The 24,995-nt window shown below is 48.3% G+C and overlaps 1 protein-coding gene across 2 annotated transcripts in view; it reads right to left on the bottom strand.

The window, feature by feature from the left end:
• Window positions 1-19,763, bottom strand: part of KATNAL2 (katanin catalytic subunit A1 like 2) — a 92,052-nt gene extending 72,289 nt beyond the window's left edge. The window contains exons 1-2 of one of the 2 annotated variants that reach the window (XM_040336740.1): window positions 19,593-19,763; window positions 1,838-1,908 (exon numbers count right to left, since the gene is read on the bottom strand). In XM_040336740.1, coding sequence (XP_040192674.1) covers window positions 1,838-1,908; window positions 19,593-19,643 — 122 coding nt within the window. In that variant the 5' untranslated portion in view covers window positions 19,644-19,763. The remainder of the gene's footprint in view (window positions 1-1,837; window positions 1,909-19,592) is intronic. The other variant, XM_040336735.1, reaches the window with a different exon arrangement.
• Between the last annotated feature and the right edge of the window lie 5,232 nt (window positions 19,764-24,995).

The following is a 24,995-nucleotide window of genomic DNA, read 5'->3' on the forward strand; positions in this document are numbered from 1 at the left end:
GCGATTTTTTTTCCAAAAATAGGTAGAAGATTTTATATATTTTTGGGGGGTATTTATTACATCAAAAAGTAAAAAATGTTGAATTTTTTTTTAAATTGTCGCTCTATTTTTGTTTATAGCGCAAAATATACAAACCGTAGAGGTGATCAAATACAACCAAAAGAAAGCTCTATTTGTGGGAAAAAAAGGACGCCAATTTTGTTTGGGAGCCACTTCGCACGACCGCGCAATTGTCTGTTAAAGCGACGCAGTGCCGATTCGCAAAACCTGGCCGGGTCCTTTAGCTGCCTATAGGTCCGGGTCTTAAGTGGTTAAACAGACCAAAGGCCAGAAAATAAAGCCAGCCGTAGATGGATTGAAATTCTCTTAGGCTGCTCATAGATTATGGAATGTTCTTTCCTTCAACCACAAACTGAAGGAAAGAAAACGGCTCAATTCTGGGGCGGGATCTCTCCTGCTGTGTGATTCCTGCTGAACTGATTAAATTTTACCACATCTATGGGCAGGCTATAGCCGCCAGCAGTAATTGTATGGAAAAAAAAAAAAGACACAGGCTGGTTGTCACTAAAATTGACTTCAGTACAACCAACCTATTGGTTTTTTCTTTGTATAAATATCCAGCAGCAGTAATCATTGTATTCTGACCGCGAGGAAACCTTCCACTGTCAGAAAACACTGGTGCAGCGGGAAAGAATTCCCCCCTCAACGCTGACTGCATTTGTTGGGGGAATTAAGCTATTTTCTTTCCTTTGACCCCTGGTTGAAAGAAAGAAAATTGCATAATCTATGGCCAGCCTAACAGAAGTTCATTGTTTGGAATAACAAAAAAAATTAAAGGATAAGTTTATCCTTTTGTACCATGCACCAATCAATGGGAAGCGCCAGCAAAGCGGCGCATTATGAGCACTTTTAACCCTTTATTCGGACACTAGCCAGGGTTAAAAGCGTCCCGCTCGAAAAACGCTGGTAAAACGCCGCTAGTTTTACCAGCATTTTTCGGGCGCTGGTAGTCTGAAAGGGCTCTTAGGCCCAGATTCTCAAAGGGCTTACGACGGCGCAACGCCATGAACGCCGTCGTAAGTCCTAATCTGGGCCGTCGTATCTATGCGACTGATTCTTAGAATCAGTTACGCATAGATAACCATTAGATCCGACAGGCGTAAGGCTCTTACGCCGTCGGATCTTAAATGCAATTTTTTTTTTGTCCGCTAGGTGTCACCTCCGTCGTTTTCCCCCGTTGAGTATGCAAATTAGCTAGATACACGAATTCCCGAACGTACGCGCGGCCGACGCAGTAAAGTTACAACGTTTACGTTAGGCTTGTCCCGGCGTAAAGTTGCCCCTGGGTATATGAGGCGCAATCGATGTTAAGTATGGCCGTCGTTCCCGCGTCAAAATTTGTAAATTTACGTTGTTTGCGTAATTCGTCCGTGAATGGGGCTGGACGCCATTTACGTTCAAGTCGAAACCGACGTCATTTGGAGCAATGCACCCTGGGATATTTTTCGGACGGCGCATGCGCAGTACGTTCGGCGCGGGAATGCGCTTAATTTAAATGCTACACGCCCCCTACCCGCCTAATTTGAATTAGGCGGGCTTGCGCCAGGTGATTTACGCTACGCCGCCGCAACTTTACACGCAAGTGCTTTGTGAATAAAGCACTTGCCTGTAAAACTTGCGGCAGCGTAACGTAAATGAGATACGTTACGCCCGCCGACATTTACGCCGATCTACGAGAATCTGCCCCTAAGACTCACCAGACTACCAGTACAAGCTGTACGAAACACCAAGAGGAGAGTTTGGCCTAACATATAAGAATATAGTACTCTGTACTCACCCTTCCTGCATAAGGTAATGCATAATAAGGATCAGGAGGTTCTTTCTTCTGGCCTCTGTCCGGAGTTCATCCTGGAAAACAGAAATGGTCAATTTTAATTATATAGTAATTAATAAACATTAGTACAGGGCTTAAAAAAGTTAGGAGCCAGGAATGCGCCCCGTCCTGCCAAGCTTGCTCGCAGAAGCGAACGCATACGTGAGCAGCGCCCGCAAATAAGAAAACGGTGTTTAACCACTTAAGGACCGGACCAATATGCTGCTAAATGACCCAAGGGGTTTTTACAATTCGGCACTGCGTCGCTTTAACAGACAATTGCGCGGTCGTGCGACGTGGCTCCCAAACAAAATTGGCATCCTTTTTTCCCCACAAATAAAGCTTTCTTTTGGTGGTATTTGATCACCTCTGCGGTTTTTATTTTTTGCGCTATAAACAAAAATAGAGCGACAATTTTGAAAAAAATGCAAATTTTTTTACTTTTTGCTATAATAAATATCCCCCAAAAACATATATAACAATTTTTTTTCCCCTCAGTTTAGGCCGATACGTATTCTTCTACCTATTTTTGGTATAAAAAAAAAATCGCAATAAGCGTTTATCGGTTGGTTTGCGCAAAATTTATAGTGTTTACAAAATAGGGGATAGTTTTATTGCATTTTTATTATTTTTTTTTTTTTTTACTACTAATGGCGGCGATCAGCATTTTTTTCCGTGACTGCGACATTATGGCGGACACTTCGGACAATTTTGACACATTTTTGGGACAATTGTCATTTTCACAGCAAAAAATGCAATTAAATTGCATTGTTTATTGTGAAAATGACAGTTGCAGTTTGGGAGTTAACCACAGGGGGCGCTGTAGGAGTTAGGAGTGTGTGTTTACAACTGTAGGGGGGTGTGGCTGTAGGTCTGACGTCATCGATTGTGTCTCCCTATAAAAGGGATGACACGATCGATGCGCCGCCACAGTGAAGCACGGGGAAGCCGTGTTTACATACGGCTCTCCCCGTTCTTCAGCTCCGGGGAGCGATCGCGACGGAGCGGCTATAAACGAATAGCCGCGCCATCGTCCCGGATCGCTCCCCGAGGGAATCCGACCACCGCATGTAGCGCTTGGACCCCCGACCCGCGGAAAGGCAGGGACGTACAGGTACGCCAATGTGCCTGTCCGCGCCATTCTGCCGACGTATATCTACATGCGGCGGTCGGGAAGCGGTTAAACCACACATGTGAGGTATCGCCACGATTCGTAGAGGGAGAGCAATAATTCTAGCCCTAGACCTCCTCTGTAACTCAAAACATGCAACCTGTAGAATTTTTTAAACGTCGCCTATGGAGATTTTAAAAGGTAAAAGTTTGTCGCCATTCCACGAGCGGACGCAATTTTGAAGCGTGACATGTTGGGTATCAATTTACTCGGCGTAACATTATCTTTCACAATATAAAAAAAAATTGAGCTAACTTTACTGGTGTCTTATTTTTTCATTTAAAAAAGTGTATTTTTTTCCCCAAAAAGTACGCTTGTAAGACCGTTGCGCAAATATGGTTTGACAGAAAGTGTTGCAACGACCGCCATTTTATTATCTAGGATGTTAGAATAAAAAATATATATAATGTTTGGGGGTTATAATTAGAGGGAAGGGGATAGCAGGGGAAGCTCCATTAGCATTGCTGGGTGTCTTGTCATACCAATGGCCAGCACAAAATGGCGCAAGACCACAGAAGGAAGTATAGGCCTGCAGAAGGCCGCAAAGCCGCCGCCTCAATTACCGGCTGGCGCGGCCTGACACGATCACGTGGCGGGGGCGCACAGAGACACAGGTGTGCCGCCCCAGGTCGCTAATTCTAGTCGCAATGGCGACCTAGTGCCCGGGATTCGTGGAACCCTGCATTAGTATACCAGCGAGCAGAATTGCATGCTGGGAGACGGCTAATTCGTCAACCCCAGTACATCGCAGAGTTTTCTTTTTTCACAGAACTTTATTGAAATGTCATGAGTAACATTTCTATTCACCACAGCAGCGATGTGATGTGGGAGTTTGCGTTGCATCATTAAGCCCTTTGGAGTGTTTTTTTATGCCAGAAAGCTCCTCTAATTTAATCTCCTGTGTGTATGCAGGTTAATATAGAAGGACGTTTATAGTAGGGGGTCGACCGATTATCGGAGCGGCAGATCCTTTGGGGGCGATATTTACATTATCGGTATCGGTCAGAAACCTACCGATATTGATCAGACCTCCTCCCCCTGTCCCCGCGCAGCGCTCGCTACAGTGTCTGCCAATCTCTATCAGCGGTGCAGCGGGCAGCAGAGAGATGACTTCATTTCTAACTGCCGCCTCGCATCACCTCTCTTCTGCCCCTACAGCAGGGCCGCGAAGGCTGCTCTTAAAGGGGTGTTCCAGTCAGTTTTTATGTTTATTAAAAGTCAGTAGCTACAAAAAGTGTAGCTGCTGGCTTTTAATAAACAGACACTCACCTGCTCCACGTTCCAGCGACGCGCCGGCCCGGGCTCCGCTCCTCTCCCCCCCTCTCCGGCCGGCGTCTTCATTCCAAGTGTGGGCACCCGGCCGTGCCAGCTTTCGGCTTCACAGCCGGGCACCCACTGCGCATGCGCGAGCGTCACTGCGCATGCGCGAGCGGCGCCGCGCCATGCAATTGGACAGGCGATCGCCTGGGACCTGTCACGTGTCCCAGGCGATCGCCTACAGGGAGGGGCTGCAGAAAGGCGATTAGGCTTATTCGCCCTAGCAGCCCCTCGGCGGAAGGAGGAAGTGGGACAGGAAGTCCCACTCCTCCTGAAGCCCCCACTCCCCCCCTAAAAAAAATGACATGCCAAATGTGGCATGTAGGGGGCGAGGAGTAGATTAAGAGGAAGTTTCACTTTTGGGTGGTACTCCGCTTTAATGAAGCTGCAGCCACGGCCGAGCAGAGAGATAGTTACATCATCTCTCACTGCCCGCCCCCCATGTGGAAGCTTACCCGCTCAGCGGTAGTGTAAGTAGTGACAAGCTGCATATGGGTGGCAGGTGACATACTGCATCTGGTGGCAGGTGATGGTTAACAATAAAACCTGGAAGCTGATTGGTTTCTATGCAGAGCTGCACCAGATTTTGCTCTCTCCAGGTTTAGTAAACCCCTCCCCCATCAGAGGCGTGGTCTACTGGTACTAACACGCCCTTATATATACACAGAAGACGGAAGTTGGTATACCAGATGCGCATAGCTGGGAGCAACCTGAACTCTCAGATGCGCTCCAATCACCAGAAGCACAACCACCAGGGGCTGGTAAACTGGACATGTGCACCCGGGAGCGACCCGAACTCTCAGATACGCTCCAACCACCGGAAGCAAAAATCTCCTCATATCAATAATGTATAAAAAAACATGCCCAATAGCAGATATGAAATTTGTCTTAAAGCGGAGTTCCGGCCACAATTTCACTTTTTAAATATAAATACCCCTGTAATACACAAGCGTAATGTATTCTAATAAAGTTAGTCTGTAAACTAAGGTCCGTTTTGTTAGGTTGTTACAGCATTTAGACACTTTATAAAATAGAAATTGACTGAGGCCATCTTAAGTGTGGGCATCATGAAGCCAGACTGTATGACTTCCTGGATTTCAGCCTTGCAGATCTCGCACATGCTCAGTGCTGCACAAGCAGTGTCAGATCAGGTTTCAGCACCTGTGCTGTCCAAGTCACATGATTCTTTGAGACTGGGGAGTGCACAGACTCCTGGAAAGTTACACCCACTACATTCCCAGGAGTCTGTGCGGTGTAGGTTAGGAAGCTTAAGCACCTAGGTGCAGGAAGTGGGAAGATTAACTATTCTGCCTAGCAACAACACTTTGAAGGCATCTAAAAAAAAAAAAAGGACTAATGACATTTTTTTAAAACTACTGATGTAATGTTATATTTATGGGTGGAACTCCACTTTAAAAATAATAATAATAAAAAAAAGAGACATTTTGGTTTCCCGGGGTGGTTGGAGCGCATCTGAGAGTTCGGGTCGCTCCCGGGTGCACATGTCCGGTTTACCAGCCCCTGGTGGTTGTGCTTCCGGTGATCGGAGCGCATCTAAGTTTGGGTTGCTTCCAGATATGCGTATCTGTCTTACCAACTTCCGTCTTCTGTATATATAAGGGCGTTCTGATGACGAAACGCATTAGACGGGACCTGACGTAGATGCAAGCACACTAATAACCGCAGCCAATTTAATTGGATTGTTTGGATGATCGTTTTTACTAAACGTTTGTAAGTGTGATTGTAATAAGGCCTTTGCTTGATTTCTGACGCACTTCACTAGGGAGTTCTTTTTGTTTATCATCTCTGAGTCCTGTGTGATTTGGAAGCTGGTATTTATACTTGTAGCTGCTCATATGAATCCACAATTACAGCTCTATGATGGTTAATGGCGCCGTTCCCCTTGATGTTCAGTGCGGAGTCGTGGATATTTTTAGGTCACATTCTTACATGACCACTCTAAAATCTGAGGGTCCAACTGTTCTGGTAAAAAGCAGGGACAAAGCTTAGTGAGAAAAGGACTGCCAACATCCCAAAAAGCAACAATAGAAGAGAACTGCATACAGTAGCAGCTAAAAAAGGCAGTTAGGGCTCATCTACACTTGCTTCAGCTTCAACGCGCATTAACCACTTCCATACCAGGCACTTACGCACCTTTCCGCCCAAGCCAATTTTCAGCTTTCAGCGCTGTCGCACTTTGAATGGCAATTGCGCGGTCATGCTACACTGTACCCAAACAAAATTGGCGTCCTTTTTCCCCCACAAATAGAGCTTTCTTTTGGTGGTATTTGATCACCTCTGCGATTTTTTTTTTTTTTGCGCAACAACTAAAAAAAGACTGAAAATTTTGAAAAAAAATTACGTTTTTATTTTTTTCTGTTAATTTTTTTGTAAATAAGTAAGTTTTCTCTTTCAATTACGGGCACTGATATGGTGGCACTGATGGGCACCGATGAGATGACACTGATGGACATCGATGAGGTAGTACTGACAGGCACAGATGAGGTGGCACTGATTGGCGGCGCTGGTATGCGGCACTGATGGGCACACATAGGCGGCACTGATGGGCACACATAGGTGGCACTGATGGGCACACATAGGCGGCACTGATGGGCACACATAGGCGGCACTGATGGGCACTCATGGGCGGCACTGATGGGCACTCATGGGCGGCACTGATGGGCACTCATGGGCGTCACAGATGGGCACTCATGGGCACTTATAGGTGGCACAGATGGGCACTGGGCATGGATGGGCACTGTGGGGTGGCACTGATGGACACTGTGGGGTGGCACTGATGGACACTTGGGGTGGCACTGATGGACATTGTGGGGCAGCACTGATCTACCCATGTTGCCAGTCAGTGCCCATTTGTGGGCACTGATTGGCATCTTTTTTTTTTAAAAAAAAAAGCTTTTTTTTTAAGACTTTTTTTTTTTTTTTCAATGCTTTTTTTTTTTTTGGCCCACCCTGGTGGTCCAGGGTGGGCTTCCCTGGTGGTCCAGTGTGGCGATCCGAGGAGGGGCTGCGCTGATAAACAATCAGCGCGAACCCACCCTGTCAGGAGAGCCGCCGATCGGCTCTCCTATACTTGCGTCTGTCAGACGCGAGTAAGGAAGAGCCATCAACGGCTCTTCCTGTTTACATCGTGATCAGCCGTGATTGGACACGGCTGATCACGTGGTAAAGAGTCTCCGCCGGAGGCTCTTTACCGAGATCGGAGATGAAGGGTGTCAGACGCGCGCAGCATGAAATCCTGCAGGACGTCCATGGACGTCCTGTCAGGATTTCAGAACCACTTCCCGGACGTAAATCGGCCATAGGCCGGGCGGGAAGTGGTTAAAGCACCTACCGCTTCAACATTCTTTTATGATGTGTTTTTGATGCTTCAATGGTGCTTCAATGAAGCTTCAGTGATTACTTCCGTGATGCTCTTTTGAAGCTTTGTTGAAGCTTGGGAGGTGCATGTGTACCTGCAATTTCTCCAAAACAAAGCGAAGCTAAAGCTGAAATAAAGATACAATAAAAATGATACCCCATGTAGCTTCAGTGGTGCTCCAAAAGCATCTTCAAAGCCTCTATAGAAGTCTATGGCAAAGCTTGCTTGAAGCCCCACGAAGCCTCAATAGAAACCCCATAAAGCCTCACTGAAGCCCCACCTAAGCACCAAGTAAAGGCAAGGTGTAAACAGGACTGTAAGCTAACCATTTTATTTAATGACAGGAGCTTTGACTGCATAGTAAAAAATGGCATACACATACAAACACATAGAAATGGATTGCACAGTATACACAACTGTGTGATGCGGCCCAACCAGCAGCTATGGGGATCCCAGGTTGTAACCTAACAATGTTTTTCGGAGTGAATCCTTCTTCAAAGGGTTTTAATTTTAGGGTACACAAAAATTCTATAGGGCAACAAATAAACAATTAGCATATAGAATACGTCCCATCAAAAATGGACGTAATAAATGTAAATATATATACAGTGGAACCTCAGATTGCGAATAATGCGGTTAACGAGCGTGTTTCGCAATACGAGCACTGTATTTTAAAAAATCCTGACTTGGTTTGCAAGTGTTGTCTCGCAAAATGAGCAGGATTCAAGCCACATCAGTGTGCAGTACCGCGTTTGGCCTAAGTTGGGGGGCGAAGCCGAACTGCGCTGATCGGAGCCGATCAGACATGCTCGGAAAGACTCAATTACCAAGCCTTTCTGAGGTTTGCTGAGGTCAGCCGAGCTGTCCTCTGGCCTTTCTGTATGTTTCTAAGGCTCTCCAGCGCCCCCCCCACACCTCTGGCTGCATGCGGTATTGCATGTCATTGAAGTCAATGCGGAACAAATTATTTTCTTTTCCATTGACTTCTATGGGGAAACTCGCTTTGATATGCGAGTACTTTGGATTACAAGCATTCTCCTGGAACAGATTATGCTCGTAATCCGAGGTTCTACTGTACCTGTGTTATACAGGCATCTTCTCCCCCCTGTAAGGTGCCAAATGTGACACCGGAGGGGGGGGGGGGGGGACCGGAAAAGTGGAAGTTCAATTTTTGGATTCCCCTCCGACCGTCTTTCGGGTATCGACGCTCCGGTAATGTGATTGGCCAGAGCAGAGATGACGTCACTCCTGTGCATGCGCGCGGGACCAGCATTTTCCCATTTCGAAAACCGCCACGCTCAGTGCGCCTGCGCATGCGTGCCGTAGACATCGGTGCAGTGTTTTCTGAAAATATCTCCTTAACCGTGTAGGTGAAGGAGATATTTCTTGCACCTACAGGTAAGCCTTAATCTAGGCTTACTTGTAGGTGCAAGTTGTCACAGTGGGTTTACAACCACTTTAATGCATAGAATGCATTAAGGTAAAAAAAGAATTTGCCTTTAGAACCCCTTTACCCCTTGAACCCCGCACTAGCACACCGCGACCATGTGCATTGCAAGAATGGCACTTGCATAGGGCCCTATTTTCAAGAATGGGGGTATAATTCCTGCGGGGGCCGTAAAGTCTAGAATCCCAACCACAGCATGTGAACACTCCTGGCTTTTGCCCCTTCAGCTAAAGGCGAGTGGTTGGGGGAGGTAAGAGCGCAGCTCTACTGCAGGGTTTTTCCGCCCTCTACTGCAGGGTTTTTCCGCCCCTACACCACCAGCAGGGGTGCATCCATAGCCGCCCCCTCTCGCTCCTGCACCGCCACTGAAATACAAGACATAGATTCATGCATTGCATGAATCTATGTATTGTCGCTGCCGCCCACTATTCAGATGGCCGGCCCCCTGGCGAGCGCCGGCCATCTGAATAACGGCAGCTGGTTGGCTTTGGAAGTGCCTATCGGAGCCAGCGGCTCCGATAGGCTTTCCGATTACAGCCTGAGGGCTGTAATCGGCTTCCAAATAGTTAACCAGGAGACGCACGGGGTGTGCGTTCCCTGGTTAACACTGACAGGCGTCTCAGCCAATCAGGTTCACCGGTTCTGGTTACCGGTAACCTGATTGGCTGAAGCGTCATCGAGGGCGGGACTACTTCGAGGGATCAATCCGAGGATGGCTGACCAAGAAAGGTAAGTGCCAGGCGGGGAGCGGGGGGGGGGGGCAATCTGGCGGCAATTGATGGGCACAGTGGCGACAATTGTTGCCACAATCTGGCGACAATTGATGGCATGGCACAGTGGCGATAATTGATGGGCACAGTGGCAACAATTGATGGCACAGTGGCTGCGTTTGATGGCATGGCACAGTGGCGACAATTGTTGGCACAATCTGGCGACAATTGATGGCATGGCACAGTGGCGATAATTGATGGGCACAGTGGCAACAATTGATGGCACAGTGGCTGCGTTTGATGGCATGGCACAGTGGTGACAATTTTTTGCCACAATCTGGCAACAATTGATGGCATGGCACAGTGGCGATAATTGATGGGCACAGTGGCAACAATTGATGGCACAGTGGCTGCGTTTGATGGCATGGCACAGTGGTGACAATTTTTGCCACAATCTGGCGACAATTGATGGCATGGCACAGTGGCGATAATTGATGGGCACAGTGGCAACAATTGATGGCACAGTGGCTGCGTTTGATGGCATGGCACAGTGGTGACAATTTTTTGCCACAATCTGGCAACAATTGATGGCATGGCACAGTGGCGATAATTGATGGGCACAGTGGCAACAATTGATGGCACAGTGGCTGCGTTTGATGGCATGGCACAGTGGCGACAATTGTTGGCACAATCTGGCGACAATTGATGGCATGGCACAGTGGCGATAATTGATGGGCACAGTGGCAACAATTGATGGGCACAGTGGCTGCGTTTGATGGCATGGCACAGTGGCGACAATTGTTGGCACAATCTGGCGACAATTGATGGCATGGCACAGTGGAGATAATTGATGGGCACAGTGGCAACAATTGATGGCACAGTGGCTGCGTTTGATGGCATGGCACAGTGGCGACAATTTTATGGCACAGATACGACAATTTTATGGCACAGTCGCTGCGTTTGATGGGCACAGTGGCGGAAAAAGATGTTTTTTTTTTTTTTTTCGTTTGTTTGCGTCCCCCCAAAAATGTTGAGCACCAGCCGCCACTGTACTCCACTAGTGTGAAGGAGGCCTATTTATCTGCCTGGAGTTCAGTTCTGTTTGGTGCTCGGCTCGCAAAGCGTTATTTTGCCTAAAAAAAAGAAATAAAAATCTCCAGAAACGTCGAAAAGCTGATTTTAGTTACAGTGTAATCACAGTGCTTAATGGCCATGGAAAGGATATAGGCTGTAATTATTACGATGCAAATAGATGTTAAAATCTTTGAATGTTAACTAACATAAAAATGTTTAAAAACTAATGACTGAAAACACTTTCATTAAACCCAACTGCTCCACTCCATCTACAAATAATTAGAATGCGCCGGGAAAAAATAGGCAGGGAAGGCATCCATTCTAAAAAGCAATTAAAACATTAAGTGCTTCTTCTATAAATGAACATCGCTTATTAAGTGGATTAGCTTAATGAAATGTTTCCAAATCGGAGGAATAGGCCTGGGAAGTGTAGATGTCTATTTAAGGGGAACTATCAAATTATCTACCAAATTATCTTCTTTGTCTTGTTTATTACCAGTGGCGTCACTAGGGTTGGTGTCACCTGGTGCGGTAAAACTTGGCGTCACCCCCCCGCGTGCGCTAGCCTGCCACAGAGTTTTATACTTCTGCTGCGGAATGACAGCAGGATAGGCAGTAGGGCACTGAGAAAGCTACCCCCCCCCCCCCCAGCCTGCCACAGTGCTCCCAAGCCTCAGGCAGGAGTCACCCTAGTTTGGTCTGCACCCCCCCCCCCCCCATAGTGACACCACTGGCCAGGGAGCTCAGCAAGAGCTGATTGGAGGGATAAGATACACCACCTTCACACATCACCCAGGAACAGTGTTGAGGCTGTCAGTCACAAGCTGTGTGCTGTCACCTTTTTTCTCTTGGTGTCAAGAAAACATGTCAGACTCAGAAGTGACTTGCGGCGCAGAGAGCAGAGAAATGGGGCAGCAGATAGAAATGACACTTATGCTGCGTACAGACGATCGGACAGTCCTAGCCAGATTCATAGAGAGTTACGCCAGTCGTTACTCTGAATCTACGCCGGCGTTAATTTAAGCGTATTCTGGAAACTACGCCGTCGTATCTTAAAGTTTAATTTTTAGGCTGGCCGCTAGGTGGCGCTTCCGTTGAGTTCGGCGTAGAATATATAAATGACTAGATACGCCGATTCACGAACGTACGTACGTGTGCCCGGCGCAGTAAATATACGCCGTTTCCGTAAGAGATACGCCACGTAAAAATAAAGCTGCTCCCTAGGCGGCGTAGTCAATGTTAAGTATGGCCGTCGTTCCCGCGACGAAAATTTGAAAATTTTACGTTGTTTGCGTAAGTCGTCCGTGAATGGGGCTGGACGTAATTTACGTTCACGTCGAAACCAATACGTCCTTGCGGCATGCTTTGGAGCAATGCACACTGGGATATGTACACGGACGGCGCATGCGCCGTTCGTAAAAAACGTCAATCACGAGTAATTTACATAAAACACGCCCCCCCATCCTCATTTGAATTAGGCGCGCTTACGCCGGCCCCATTTACGCTACGCCGCCGTAACTTAGGAGGCAAGTGCTTTGTGAATACAGTACTTGCCTCTCTGACTTAAAGCGGCGTAGCGTAAATACGATACGCCGCCTTAAAGATACGCGCCCCTACCTGAATCCGGCTATCCGACAACAAAACCGTTGATTTTTTCCCGACGGATGTTCGCTCAAACTTGTCTTGCATACACACGGTCACACAAATGTTGTCGGAAATTGCGAACATCAAAAACGCGGAGATGTACAACACTACAACGAGACGAGAAAAATGAAGTTCAATGATTCCGAGCATGCGTCAAATTGATTCAGAGCATGCGTAGAATTTTTGTGCGTTGAATTGTGTGTACACGGTCGGAATTTCCGACAACAACTTTTGTCGTCGTAAAATTTGTGAACCAGCTCTCAAATTTTCGTTGGTGGAGATTCCGACGGCAAATGTCCGATGGAGCCTACACATGGTGGGATTTCCCGACAACAAGCTCACATCGAACATTTGTTGTCGGAAATTCCGACCGTATGTACGCGGAATTAGTGCCCTGGATTGAGAAAAGCACACTCTATAGAGGGATATGCTTTGTTCACATTGAAAGGTCTCAGCTTTACAACCACTTAAAGTGGATGTAAACCCTTACAGACCACTTAAACCTACAGGTAAGCCTAGATTAAGACTTACCTGTAGGTACAAGAAATATCTCATAAACCTACACGGTTTATGAGATATTTGCAAAAGAAAGGCACCGATGTCTACGGCGCATGCACCATAGACAACGGCGCGCAGGCGCAGTGAGCGTGCCGTTATTAACGGCGATCATGCCATTAGTGGTGGCACCCGCGCGCATGTGCGGGAGTGACGTCATCGTGGCTCTGGACAGCCACAGCGCCGGAACCGCGATATGCGGAAGTGAATCGTGGAGAGATGGCGCCAATGGAGAGGGTGACCGAGCACTGCTGTGGGGGCTTCGATCTCAGGTAAGTACTTTATTATGAGCGAGTATGCTATGTATACTCGCTCATTATGCCTTTGCCTTGCAGAGAGTTTACTTCCTCTTTAAAAGTGGTTGTAAATCCATGGGGAAAAAACCCTGCAAGACAAAGGCATAATGAGCCTACTAGCGGCGGTCCTGGCACAGCGTTTTGGGCGGCGACATGTCTCCCAGAGTTACTTCCGGGTATCGCAGGTATTAGCGCTGTGATTGGCCGAAGCCGCGATGATGTCACTCCCAGGAGCCACCGGTTATGGCAGACTAGCTGGGGATGGTCTGAGGTGGAAAGGTGCATGCACTGGGGATGATCTGAGGTGGGAAGGTGCATGCACTGGGGATGATCTGAGGTGGGAAGGAAGGTGCACGTACAGGAGATGGTCTGAGGTGGGAAGGTGCACGCACAGGGGATGGTCTGAGGTGGGAAGGTGCACGCGCTGGGGATGGTCTGAGGTGGGAAGGTGCACGTACAGGGGATGGTCTGAGGTGGGAAGGTGCACGCGCTGGGGATGGTCTGAGGTGGGAAGGTGCACGTACAGGGGATGGTCTGAGGTGGGAAGGTGCACGCACTGGGGATGATCTGAGGTGGGAAGGTGCACGCACTGGGGATGGTCTGAGGTGGGAAGGTGCACGTACAGGGGATTTTCTGAGGTGGGAAGGTGCACGTACAGGGGATGTTCTGAGGTGGGAAGGTGCACGTACAGGGGATGGTCTGAGGTGGGAAGGTGCACGTACAGGGGATGTTCTGAGGTGGGAAGGTATATGCACAGGGGATGATCTGAGGTGGGAAGGTGCACGTACAGGGGATGGTCTGAGGTGGGAAGGTGCACACACTGGGGATGGTCTGAGGTGGAAAGGTGCACATACAGGGGATGGTCTGAGGTGGGAAGGTGCACACACAGGGGATGGTCTGAGGTGGGAAGGTGCACGTACAGGGGATGGTCTGAGGTGGGAAGGTGCACGCACAAGGGATGGTCTGAGGTGGGAAGGTGCACGCACTGGGGATGGTCTGAGGTGGAAAGGTGCACATACAGGGGATGGTCTGAGGTGGGAAGGTGCACACACAGGGGATGGTCTGAGGTGGGAAGGTGCACGTACAGGGGATGGTCTGAGGTGGGAAGGTGCACGCACAAGGGATGGTCTGAGGTGGGAAGGTGCACGCACTGGGGATGGTCTGAGGTGGAAAGGTGCACATACAGGGGATGGTCTGAGGTGGGAAGGTGCACACACAGGGGATGGTCTGAGGTGGGAAGGTGCACGTACAGGGGATGGTCTGAGGTGGGAAGGTGCACGCACAGGGGATGGTCTGAGGTGGGAAGATGCACGTACAGGTGATGGTCTGAGGTGGGAAGGTGCACACACTGGGGATGGTCTGAGGTGGGAAGGTGCACACACAGGGGATGGTCTGAGGTGGGAAGGTGCACGCACTGGGGATGGTCTGAGGTGGGAAGGTGCACACACTGGGGATGGTCTGAGGTGGGAAGGTGCACACACAGGGGATGGTCTGAGGTGGGAAGGTGCACGCACTGGGGATGGTCTGAGGTGGGAAGAAGAATACATTGGGACGTATCTGAGCTCTGCTTATCATTGGCACACTGACTGTCTAATGCAGGTAAATTGGCACTTAATGTGGGCAAGGTTTCTGACCCCCAGAACTACCTTAATAAAACAAATATATTTAGTCTCCCTTTTCTGCCAGGTCTGCTCTCATGGTACAAAAGCATTTGCAAATGACAGGGATTACCAGGCCTCAGACACACAATACAAGCTCCCTCTGTGTAGCCAGGTTACAATGTAACATGAATACAAATACAATGACCCCACACAACGTTCCTATAAGTAGGAGACAGAACTAGGCCTAGTGTTCTGCTGCCCCCTAGTGGTGCCATCAGCTTACAGTTTCTCACCTGCTACATTGTATCACCTATTATTATCATTATTATTATTATCATTATTATTATCATTATTATAGGTTCTTATATAGCACCGTCAATTTAGGCTTTACATGTATATTTTACATTCACATTTATTATTGTAAACATTAATTACCCTAATGGGATAAATGTCTCTCTATTGAGGAAGCTGCACAAATTGTAGCGATTAATCGAAGAGAGCTTTGTGCACCATGTCCCTCGTCACCCTCGCTGCTTCTGGGTTCTCACTATCCAGGGTAGATCAGTGATCTCTGCTGACCCCCCCCCTCTCCCTGGCTTGGGGGGGGGGTCACAATGGAGGGGGGATGTACAGGACAGGGGTCCATGGAGGTGATTGGGTGGCGGTACAGCTACAGGAGGATATCTTCCAACTAAAACAATCAGATTGGCTGCTGACTGTAATGTCACACCCCCTCCACCGCTGACAGATGACATACTCACCACATGTCAAATGCCCCTCTGAAGAGCGATCCAACACGGATCGCTCTTCAAAGGCAACGGAGGTGTAAATCAATCCTAAAAATGGAAGCGCAGGATAGAGACGTTTTTAGCAGAGAGTGCAAAAAGAGTGAAACGTAAAACACAGGTGTTTTAAATTGAGGGTTTAAAAAAACTTTCAACAGCATAACTAAAAACAACTTTTTTTAAATTTTGGATAGAGTGGAGAGGGATTAGACCCTCTGCCAAGTTTTTATTGCTGTCTGTTTCCCCCCTATTAGGGAGATTCTCCCTCTCTATTTGTCTCATTTACCATTATTATTGAAAGTGAAATTAAAAGAAATTTGGGGTTGTCAGCAGAACAGGAATAAAGGGGGAATCCTCCAATGGGGACACTAGTCCAGGGATCCCCGGATCATAGAGGCCAACAGAGACCGCAACAGCTTTGATAGGATGATATGATTTTGACATCACCTTTATGATACAGGAAATGGGAAGCGAGGAGCTTACATCACTTCCTGTTTCCCTCGGAGGAAAGTGGCGCCATTATTACAAATTAAAAGCATCTCCCCCGGGATTCCCATGCCAAATTTCCTAAGGCGTGGGCCCCGTGGGGGACCTTTCTTTCTCTTTCTTACTCGTCCCGTTTCTTGGCCCCTTGCCCGCAGCTCTGTTCTACACTTACCCCCCCCCCCCCCTTCCCTCCACTGTTGTGTGTGTGTGTCTTGCTTCTTTTGTTGTGCCTTTGCGGACTTCTGCTGGCCTCAGCTTCCTTCTGTGAAGGCCGCAAAGCCACGGCCTCAATTACCGGCCGGCGTGGGGCGCGACCGCGGCAGGCCCGCACCCGCCGGTAATTGAGGCCGTGGCTTTGCGGCCTTCACAGAAGGAAGCTGAGGCCAGCAGAAGTCCGCAAAGCCGCGGCCTTCACAGAAAGAAGCTGAGGACTGCAGAAGGCCGCAAAGCCTCAATTACCGCGCCGGCCAGTAATTGAGGCCGCGGCTTTGCGGCCTTTACAGAAGAAAGCTGAGGCCAGCAGAAGTCCGCAAAGCCGCGACCTTCACAGAAAGAAGCTGAGGACTGCAGAAGGCCGCAAAGCCTCAATTACCGCGCCGGCCAGTAATTGAGGCCGCGGCTTTGCGGCCTTCACAGAAGGAAGCTGAAGCCAGCAGAAGTCCGCAAAGCCTCAATTACCGCGCCGGACAGTAATTGAGGCCGCGGCTTTGCGGCCTTCACAGAAGGAAGCTGAGGCCAGCAGAAGTCCGCAAAGCCGCGGCCTTCACAGAAAGAAGCTGAGGACTGCAGAAGGCCGCAAAGCCTCAATTACCGCGCCGGCCAGTAATATAGGCCGCGGCTTTGCGGCCTTCACAGAAGGAAGCTGAGGCCTGCAGAAGGAATCTAGGAGTGGCCATCTTGTGGTGGCCATTGGCATTACAGGTTACATTACATTACAAGTAGCAAAAAACAGCAGTTCTAATGTGTTTTTTCACTGCCATCTCCTTCCCTCTAATTAGAACCCCCAAACATTATATATATTTTTTATCCTAATACCCTAGAGAATAAAATGGCGGTCGTTGCAATACTTTCTGTCACACCGTATTTGCGCAGCGGTCTTACAAGTGCACTTTTTTGGGGGAAAAAATACACTTTTTTTAATTAAAAAATAAGACAACAGTAAAGTTATCCCAATTTCTTTTTATATTGTGAAAGATAATGTTACGCCGAGTAAATGGATACCCAACATGTCACGCTTCAAAATTGCGTCCGCTCGTGAAATGGAGACAAACTTTTACCCTTTAAAATCTCCATAGGCGACGTTCAAAAAATTCTACAGGTTGCATGTTTTGAGTTACAGAGGAGGTCTAGGGCTAGAATTATTGCTCTCGCTCTAACGATCGTGGCGATACCTCACATGTGTGGTTTAAACACCGTTTACATATGCGGGTGCTACTCACGTATGTGTTCGCTTCTGTCTGCGAGCTTGGCGGGACGGGGTGCGTTTTTTTTTTGGCTCCTAACTTTTTTAGCTGGCTCCTAGATTCCAAGCAAATTTGTCAAACCCTGATATATATATATATATATATAATATTTTTAACTACTTCCCACCCATTGGACGTCCTCATGTTGCAGTGGTTATACTGGGATGATACGGGAACCTACAGGCGCAGTTCTGAAGCGTCACATGTTTGGTATCTATTTATCTATTTACTCGCCGAAAAAGCATTTTTTATAGTTTTACCGAAGAATCAAGTATTCTATTGTGGTTTTGTGCATTAAAATTCAATAAACTGTATTTATCCCCCCCCCCCCCAAAAAAAAAAAATTGCGTTTGAAAAACTCCTGCGCAAATACCGTGTGACATTAAAAAAATATCACTTTATGGTAAAAAAAAAATTAAAAATTGCAACACCCACCAATTCATTCTGCTATAGAAAAATAAATAAAAATTATGGCCTAGATTCAGGTACGGCCGATCTACGTTGCTCGGGCGTAGCGTACCGTATTTACGCCACGCCGCTCCAACTTAGAGAGGCAAGTGCTGTATTCACAAAGCACTTGCCTCCTAAGTTACGGTGGCGTAGCGTAAATGGGCCGGCGTAAGCGCGCGTAATTCAAAGTAGGCTGTAGCGGGCGTGTTGTATTTAAATGAGGCTTGACCCCATGTAGATGCATGGCCGAACGGACGGCGCATGCGCACGCATGCTCAGTATCACGTTGTATTTACGCCCAAAGATACGTCGGCTCAATGCCTGTGACGTGAACGTAATTTACGCACAGCCCTATTCGCATACGACTTACGCAAACGACGTAAAAAGATACGCTTGTTCCGACGTCCATACTTTGCATGGGATGCGCCACCTAGAGACCAGCTTTATGCCGGCGTATCTCTAACGTAAACGGCGTAACTAATTGCGACGGGCGAACGTACTTTCGTGAAACGGCGTATCTAGTCATTTACATATTCTACGCCGAACTCAACGGAAGCGCCACCTAGCGGCCAGTGTAAATATGCACCCTAAGATACGACGGCGTAGGAGACTTACGCCGCTCGTATCTTAGCCTAATTTAAGCGTATCTGGTTTCCAGAATACACTTAAATTTATGACGGCGCAGATTCGGACTTACGACTTCTACTGATACGCCGACGTAAGTCTCTGAGAATCTGGCTATATATATATATATATATATAATTATATAGTCTGTGGGTTCTACGTAATTTTTTTTTGCAAAAGATACATATTTTTACACGTGAACGAAAAGTGACAGAAAAAAGCGCGGTGTGGAAGCGGATAGGAAAAAAAAATGTAATGCAGCAGAAAAGCGCGGTGCCAAGGATCTCGGTATCTCTCGAGTTTTCCTGTGACACATTTTTTGACTGGAAATGACAGCAAACACCATCAAAACGCACAACGCAACTTTGTGACAATGCGATGCTTGTCGTTGCACAATAAGCGCATTATGGCGCTTGATATAAAATGCATAGTACCGCATGTCAAAAAGCAATTCCATAGAAACCACATCGTCTGATTAAACTTTATAGAGTGTGGCCGCCCTTCTTTATGAAGGACATCTCTTTACCAAAGTCCCCATAGAGCACAATTGCGCATGCGTAAACCACCGGCATACCGATTGCGCATGCGCGCTTAGGCCGCATGTCTGTTACCACGGCAACCCACAGACACAGTAACCATGGTAACCAGGAAGCCATTCAGGTCCCCGCTCCCCTGCCGCAAGCCCCACACGGATGTTAGCAATAGAGTCCATCTTACCGCCTCTCTACTTTGGGAAGCGCTCTTAATAGCCTGGTAGGACATCTCCATTCTCCGGCGCCCTCTCTTGCGATGTCTAACGGAGAAACCCCTTTACCAAGCAGGGCGCGCAGGCCGGGAGGAGCGGCAAGCAGCTCTAACCAATAGCAGGAGAGCGCCGACTGACATTGCCCAATCAGAAAGCAGAGGTCGGGGCTGAGGAAATAACGCGCTAGTTAGAACGGAAGAACCATGTGATCATTATACACATTGACCAGAGCGCCACCTAGTGTTTATTTTTCAGAATGCAGCTACTACACTGTCACCACAGAAACTGTTCATGGAGGTTTGTAGTAACCCAAAGCAAGTTCAACCTAGATTGATTGCTCCTATTTTCTGTCCCCATGTTGTAACAATGGCCCATTTGTTGTCAGCTTATTGTGCACAATTACCCCATACCAGTGGCGGCCGCTCCGTTAGGGGTGCCGCCCCCCTAATCCATGTGCCCGGCTCCTAATTTACATGCCGGACACATGGGGCTGGATTCAGATACAATGGTGTATCTATCCGCCCGGCGTAACATATCTCAAATACGTTACGCCGTCCTAACTTAGGGCGCAAGTTCCGTATGCAGAAAGAACTTGCGCCCTTAGTTACGGCAGAGTTCCCCTTTTACATCTGAATCCACAGAGTTCCCCTTTTACGTCTGAATCCGCAGAGTTCCCCTTTTACGTCTGAATCCACAGAGTTCCCCTTTTACATCTGAATCCGCAGAGTTCCCATTTTACATCTGAATCCACAAAGTTCCCCTTTTACATCTGAATCCGCAAAGTTCCCCTTTTACATCTGAATCCGCAAAGTTCCCCTTTTACATCTGAATCCGCAGAGTTCCCCTTTTACATCTGAATCCACAGAGTTTCCCTTTTACATCTGAATCCACAGAGTTCCCCTTTTACATCTGAATCCACAGAGTTCCCCTTTTACATCTGAATCCGCAGAGTTCCCATTTTACATCTGAATCCACAAAGTTCCCCTTTTACATCTGAATCCGCAAAGTTCCCCTTTTACATCTGAATCCGCAGAGTTCCCCTTTTACATCTGAATCCACAGAGTTCCCCTTTTACATCTGAATCCACAGAGTTCCCCTTTTACATCTGAATCTGCAGAGTTCCCCTTTTACATCTGAATCCACAGAGTTCCCGTTTTACATCTGAACTCGCAGAGTTCCCCTTTTACATCTGAATCCGCAGAGTTCCCCTTTTACATCTGAATCTGCAGAGTACCCCTTTTACATCTGAATCCACAGAGTTCCCCTTTTACATCTGAATCCACAGAGTTCCCCTTTTACATCTGAATCCACAGAGTTCCCCTTTTACATCTGAATCCGCAGAGTTCCCATTTTACATCTGAATCCACAAAGTTCCCCTTTTACATCTGAATCCGCAGAGATCCCCTTTTACATCTGAATCCACAGAGTTCCCTTTTACATCTGAATCCGCAGAGTTCCCCTTTTACATCTGAATCCGCAAATTTCCCCTTTACATCTGAATCCGCAAAGTTCCCCTTTTACATCTGAATCCGCAAAGTTCCCCTTTTACATCTAAATCCGCAAAGTTCCCCTTTTACATCTGAATCCGCAAAGTTCCCCTTTTACATCTGAATCCGCAGAGTTCCCCTTTTACATCTGAATCCGCAGAGTTCCCCTTTTACATCTGAATCCACAGAGTTCCCCTTTTACATCTGAATCCACAGAGTTCCCCTTTTACATCTGAATCCACAGAGTTCTTTTACAGATGCTCTGGGAACCCTGATTTAAGGGGTAACACTGAGAACTCTAATGTACGGAGAGTACTCTGATGTAAGGGGGAACACTGTGGCCTCTGGTGTAAAGGGGAACTCCGATGTAAGGGGTGCTCTGAGAACCCTGATATACCTTGGTGTACTCACTCAGAGGCAGGAGAGAGAAGGGGAGAGACTTCGGTCACAGACAGGGATGGATGGTGAGCTCACTCACCCCTTGGCACCTCCCATCCAGATGTATCTGTGTCTGCTGGGCTTCATATGTCCCTCCCCCAATCCCCTTTTCTTATTGGATTGGAGTGTGGGCAGACACAGAGGGGTAGGGGCGGGAGGAAGAGGGGCAGATCGCGCCCTCTCTCCTCTCCTATCTTTGTGTATGTTTGTGGGGGGTATTTTGTAGCGTGGGTTGTCGGCACCCAAGGCAAGACAAGTAATTTGTGCCTATATCCATGGACATTTAGCGCTTCCACTCATACAGTATTAAATCCCATTATACTACATTTTAGGATGTGCCACTATTTCTCGTTGTTCTCCTTTCTTTCCCTTTTATCTCTTTATCCTAATTTTTTCCCCCCATCACTCTCTCTAGCCGTCTTTCTTGTTGTTTAATGGCAACTCTAATCACAGGTAGTGTTACTCACGGTGTCTCCGTCTTTGTGGTGTCTCGCAGCAGTGACACCTATGCCGAAATCAGGAGATAGGGTCTCCTCAAGCCCCTCCCACTTCATTCTTTACCAGTCAGCTGACCTCTAGTCTCTGCCCCCCAGCCATGCCATGAACTGAGTGGGTGGCCGCAGGCTCCAGGGACAGCGCTGCTGGGCGGCTGCAAAAAGGTTAGGAGAGCGGTGCGGGCTTCAGGAACAGCCCAGGATTTGGTGACCCCTGGCAAATCATCATTTGACCCCCGAGGGGGTCCCGACCCCCAGGTTGAGAACCACTGATATAGACTATCCCTCCTTCAGTCCATCATGAATGCCGCTGCAAGACTCATCCACCTTACCAACCGTTCAATGTCCTCCACCCCTCTCTGTCAATCCCTCCACTGGCTTCTGCTCACCCAATACCCATCCCTTTTAGATAGTAAGCTCTAATGAGCAGGGCCCTCTGATTCCTCTTGTACCAAATTTTATTGTAACTGTACTGTAATGGGCCGGATTTAGGTAGATCGGCGCATTTTTAGGCGTGCGTAGCGCATCTCATATGCGCTACGCCAACGTAAAGCAGAGAGGCAAGCACCCAATTTACAATGCAAATGCTCCCAACGTTGTGCCGGCGTAACATAAAATCGGCGGCGTAAGCCCGCCTAATTAAATGTAGGTGGAAGTGGGCGTGATCCATTTAAATAAACCGTGACCCCATGCAAATGATGGGCCGAACAAACAGCGCATGCGCCGTCCTGTGGACGCTTCCCAGTGCGCATGCTTAGAATCACGTCGGAACGAACACCTAAGATACGTCGAATCACTGAACGTAACCTACGCCCAGCCCTATTCAAGTAGTACTACGTAAACTATGTAAAATATGACGGCTGTTCCGTCGTCCATACCTTTGCATGGGATGCGCCTCCTATATGTGGAATAACTTTACGCCGGACGTACGCCTTACGTAAACGGCGTATATTATGCGCCGGGCGCAACTACATTTGTGAATCGCCGTATCTCCCTCATTTGCATATTTGCAATGAGGCGGCCAGCGTAAAAATGCGCCCAAGATACGCTGGCGTAGGAAAGTTACGTCGGTCGGTGGAAGCCTATTTTCAGGTGTATCTAGTTCTATGGGCACGGTGCATAGATACGACGGCGCACATTTACACTTACGCGGCGTATCTGTAGATACGTCGGCGTAAATGCTACGTAAATCTGGGCCTATGTCTTTAGCACAGCTCCCACTGACCACCAACGTAGGGGGAATTCTTCTACTGACCGCCAATGTAAGGGGAATTCTCCCACTGACCACCAATGTAAGGAGCATTCTTCTCACTGACCACCAATGTAAGGGGAATTCTTCTACTGACCGCCAATGTAAGGGGAATTCTCCCACTGACCACCAATGTAAGGGGAATTCTCCCACTGACAACCAATGTAAGGAGCATTCTTCTCACTGACCACCAATGTAAGGGGAATTCTCCCACTGACCGCCAATGTAAGGGGAATTCTCCCACTGACCGCCAATGTAAGGGGAATTCTCCCACTGACAACCAATGTAAGGGGAATTCTCCCACTGACAACCAATGTAAGGGGAATTCTTCTACTGACCGCCAATGTAAGGGGAATTCTCCCACTGACCACCAACGTAAGGGGAATTCTTCCACTGACCGCCAATGTAAGGGGAATTCTTCCTTCTACTGACACCAATGAAAGGGGGGATTTTTCTCAATGTAAGGCCGGGTACTCACGACCAAACATGTATGGTGAAAGCGGTCCGTCGGACCGTTTTCACCATACATGTCTGCCAGAGGGCTTCTGTACGATGGTTGTACACACCATCGTACAGAAGTCCGCGCGTAAACAATACGCGGGGCGTGTCCGCGGTGTCGCCGCGTCGATGACGCAGTGTCGCCGCGACAATGACGCGGCGACGTGGGCGGCCCGCCTTTAAAATGCTTCCACGCATGCGTCGAAGTCATTCGACGCATGCGAGGGACGGCGGGCGCCTGGACATGTACGGTAGGTCTGTACTGACGACCGTACATGTCCGAGCGGGCAGGATTCCAGCGGGCTGTTTTAAAACAAGTCCAGGAATATTTGTCTGCTGGGAAAAGGCCCGGCGGGCAAATGTTTGCTGGAATTCGGCCCGCTCGCGCCCACACACGACCAAACATGTCTGCTGAAACTGGCCTGCGGACCAGTTTCAGCAGACATGTTTGGTCGTGAGTATGGGGCCTCAGAGGCATTCTTCCTCTCACTGACCACCAATGTAAGGAGCATTCTTCCCTCCACTGACCACCAATGTAAGAGGCATTCTTCCCACTGACCACCAATGTAAGGGACATTCTTCCTTCTACTGACACCAATGTAATGGAGGGTTCTTCCTTCTACTGACACCAATGAAAGGGGGGATTTTTCTCAATGTAAGAGGCATTCTTCCTTCCACTGACCACCAATGTAAGAGGCATTCTTCCTTCCATTGATAATCCATCATGTTGGTTCATTTTTTCTAAATTCTATATAGGATGAGGTACCCCCATAGCCTATTTTTTCACTATATATCAGGCCCGGATTGGCTAATCGGGAGAACCGGGACAATTCCCGGTGGGCTGGTCGGGTTGCGGGCCGGTCCTGCGGCCGCCTTCCAGCTCCCTTATAAATGTATCCCCCGGTGCGGCGGACTGTAGCGTTGCACTTACGCTACATACATGGGGCGTACACGTACTTGGCCAGGGGGAGGGAGCAACTGACGCCCGCATTAAACGGCCAGTGATTGGCCAGATTCCGCCTCTGGTATGACATGCACCTGGTCTGGCCAATCACCGACCGTTTAATGCGGGCGTCAGAGAAGGAGGGGCCGGGTATGCACACTTCAGCCTCGCACCTGCAGCATCTCCCGAAGCCCGCGCCGGCAGCCTGACATGGGGTAAGGTAAGGTACAGTACTTCTCTTCTGCTGTGCACTAGACAGGGAGGAG

The sequence above is a fragment of the Rana temporaria genome, chromosome 1, assembly GCF_905171775.1.
Source record: "Rana temporaria chromosome 1, aRanTem1.1, whole genome shotgun sequence".
Classification (NCBI taxonomy): Eukaryota; Metazoa; Chordata; class Amphibia; order Anura; family Ranidae; genus Rana; species Rana temporaria.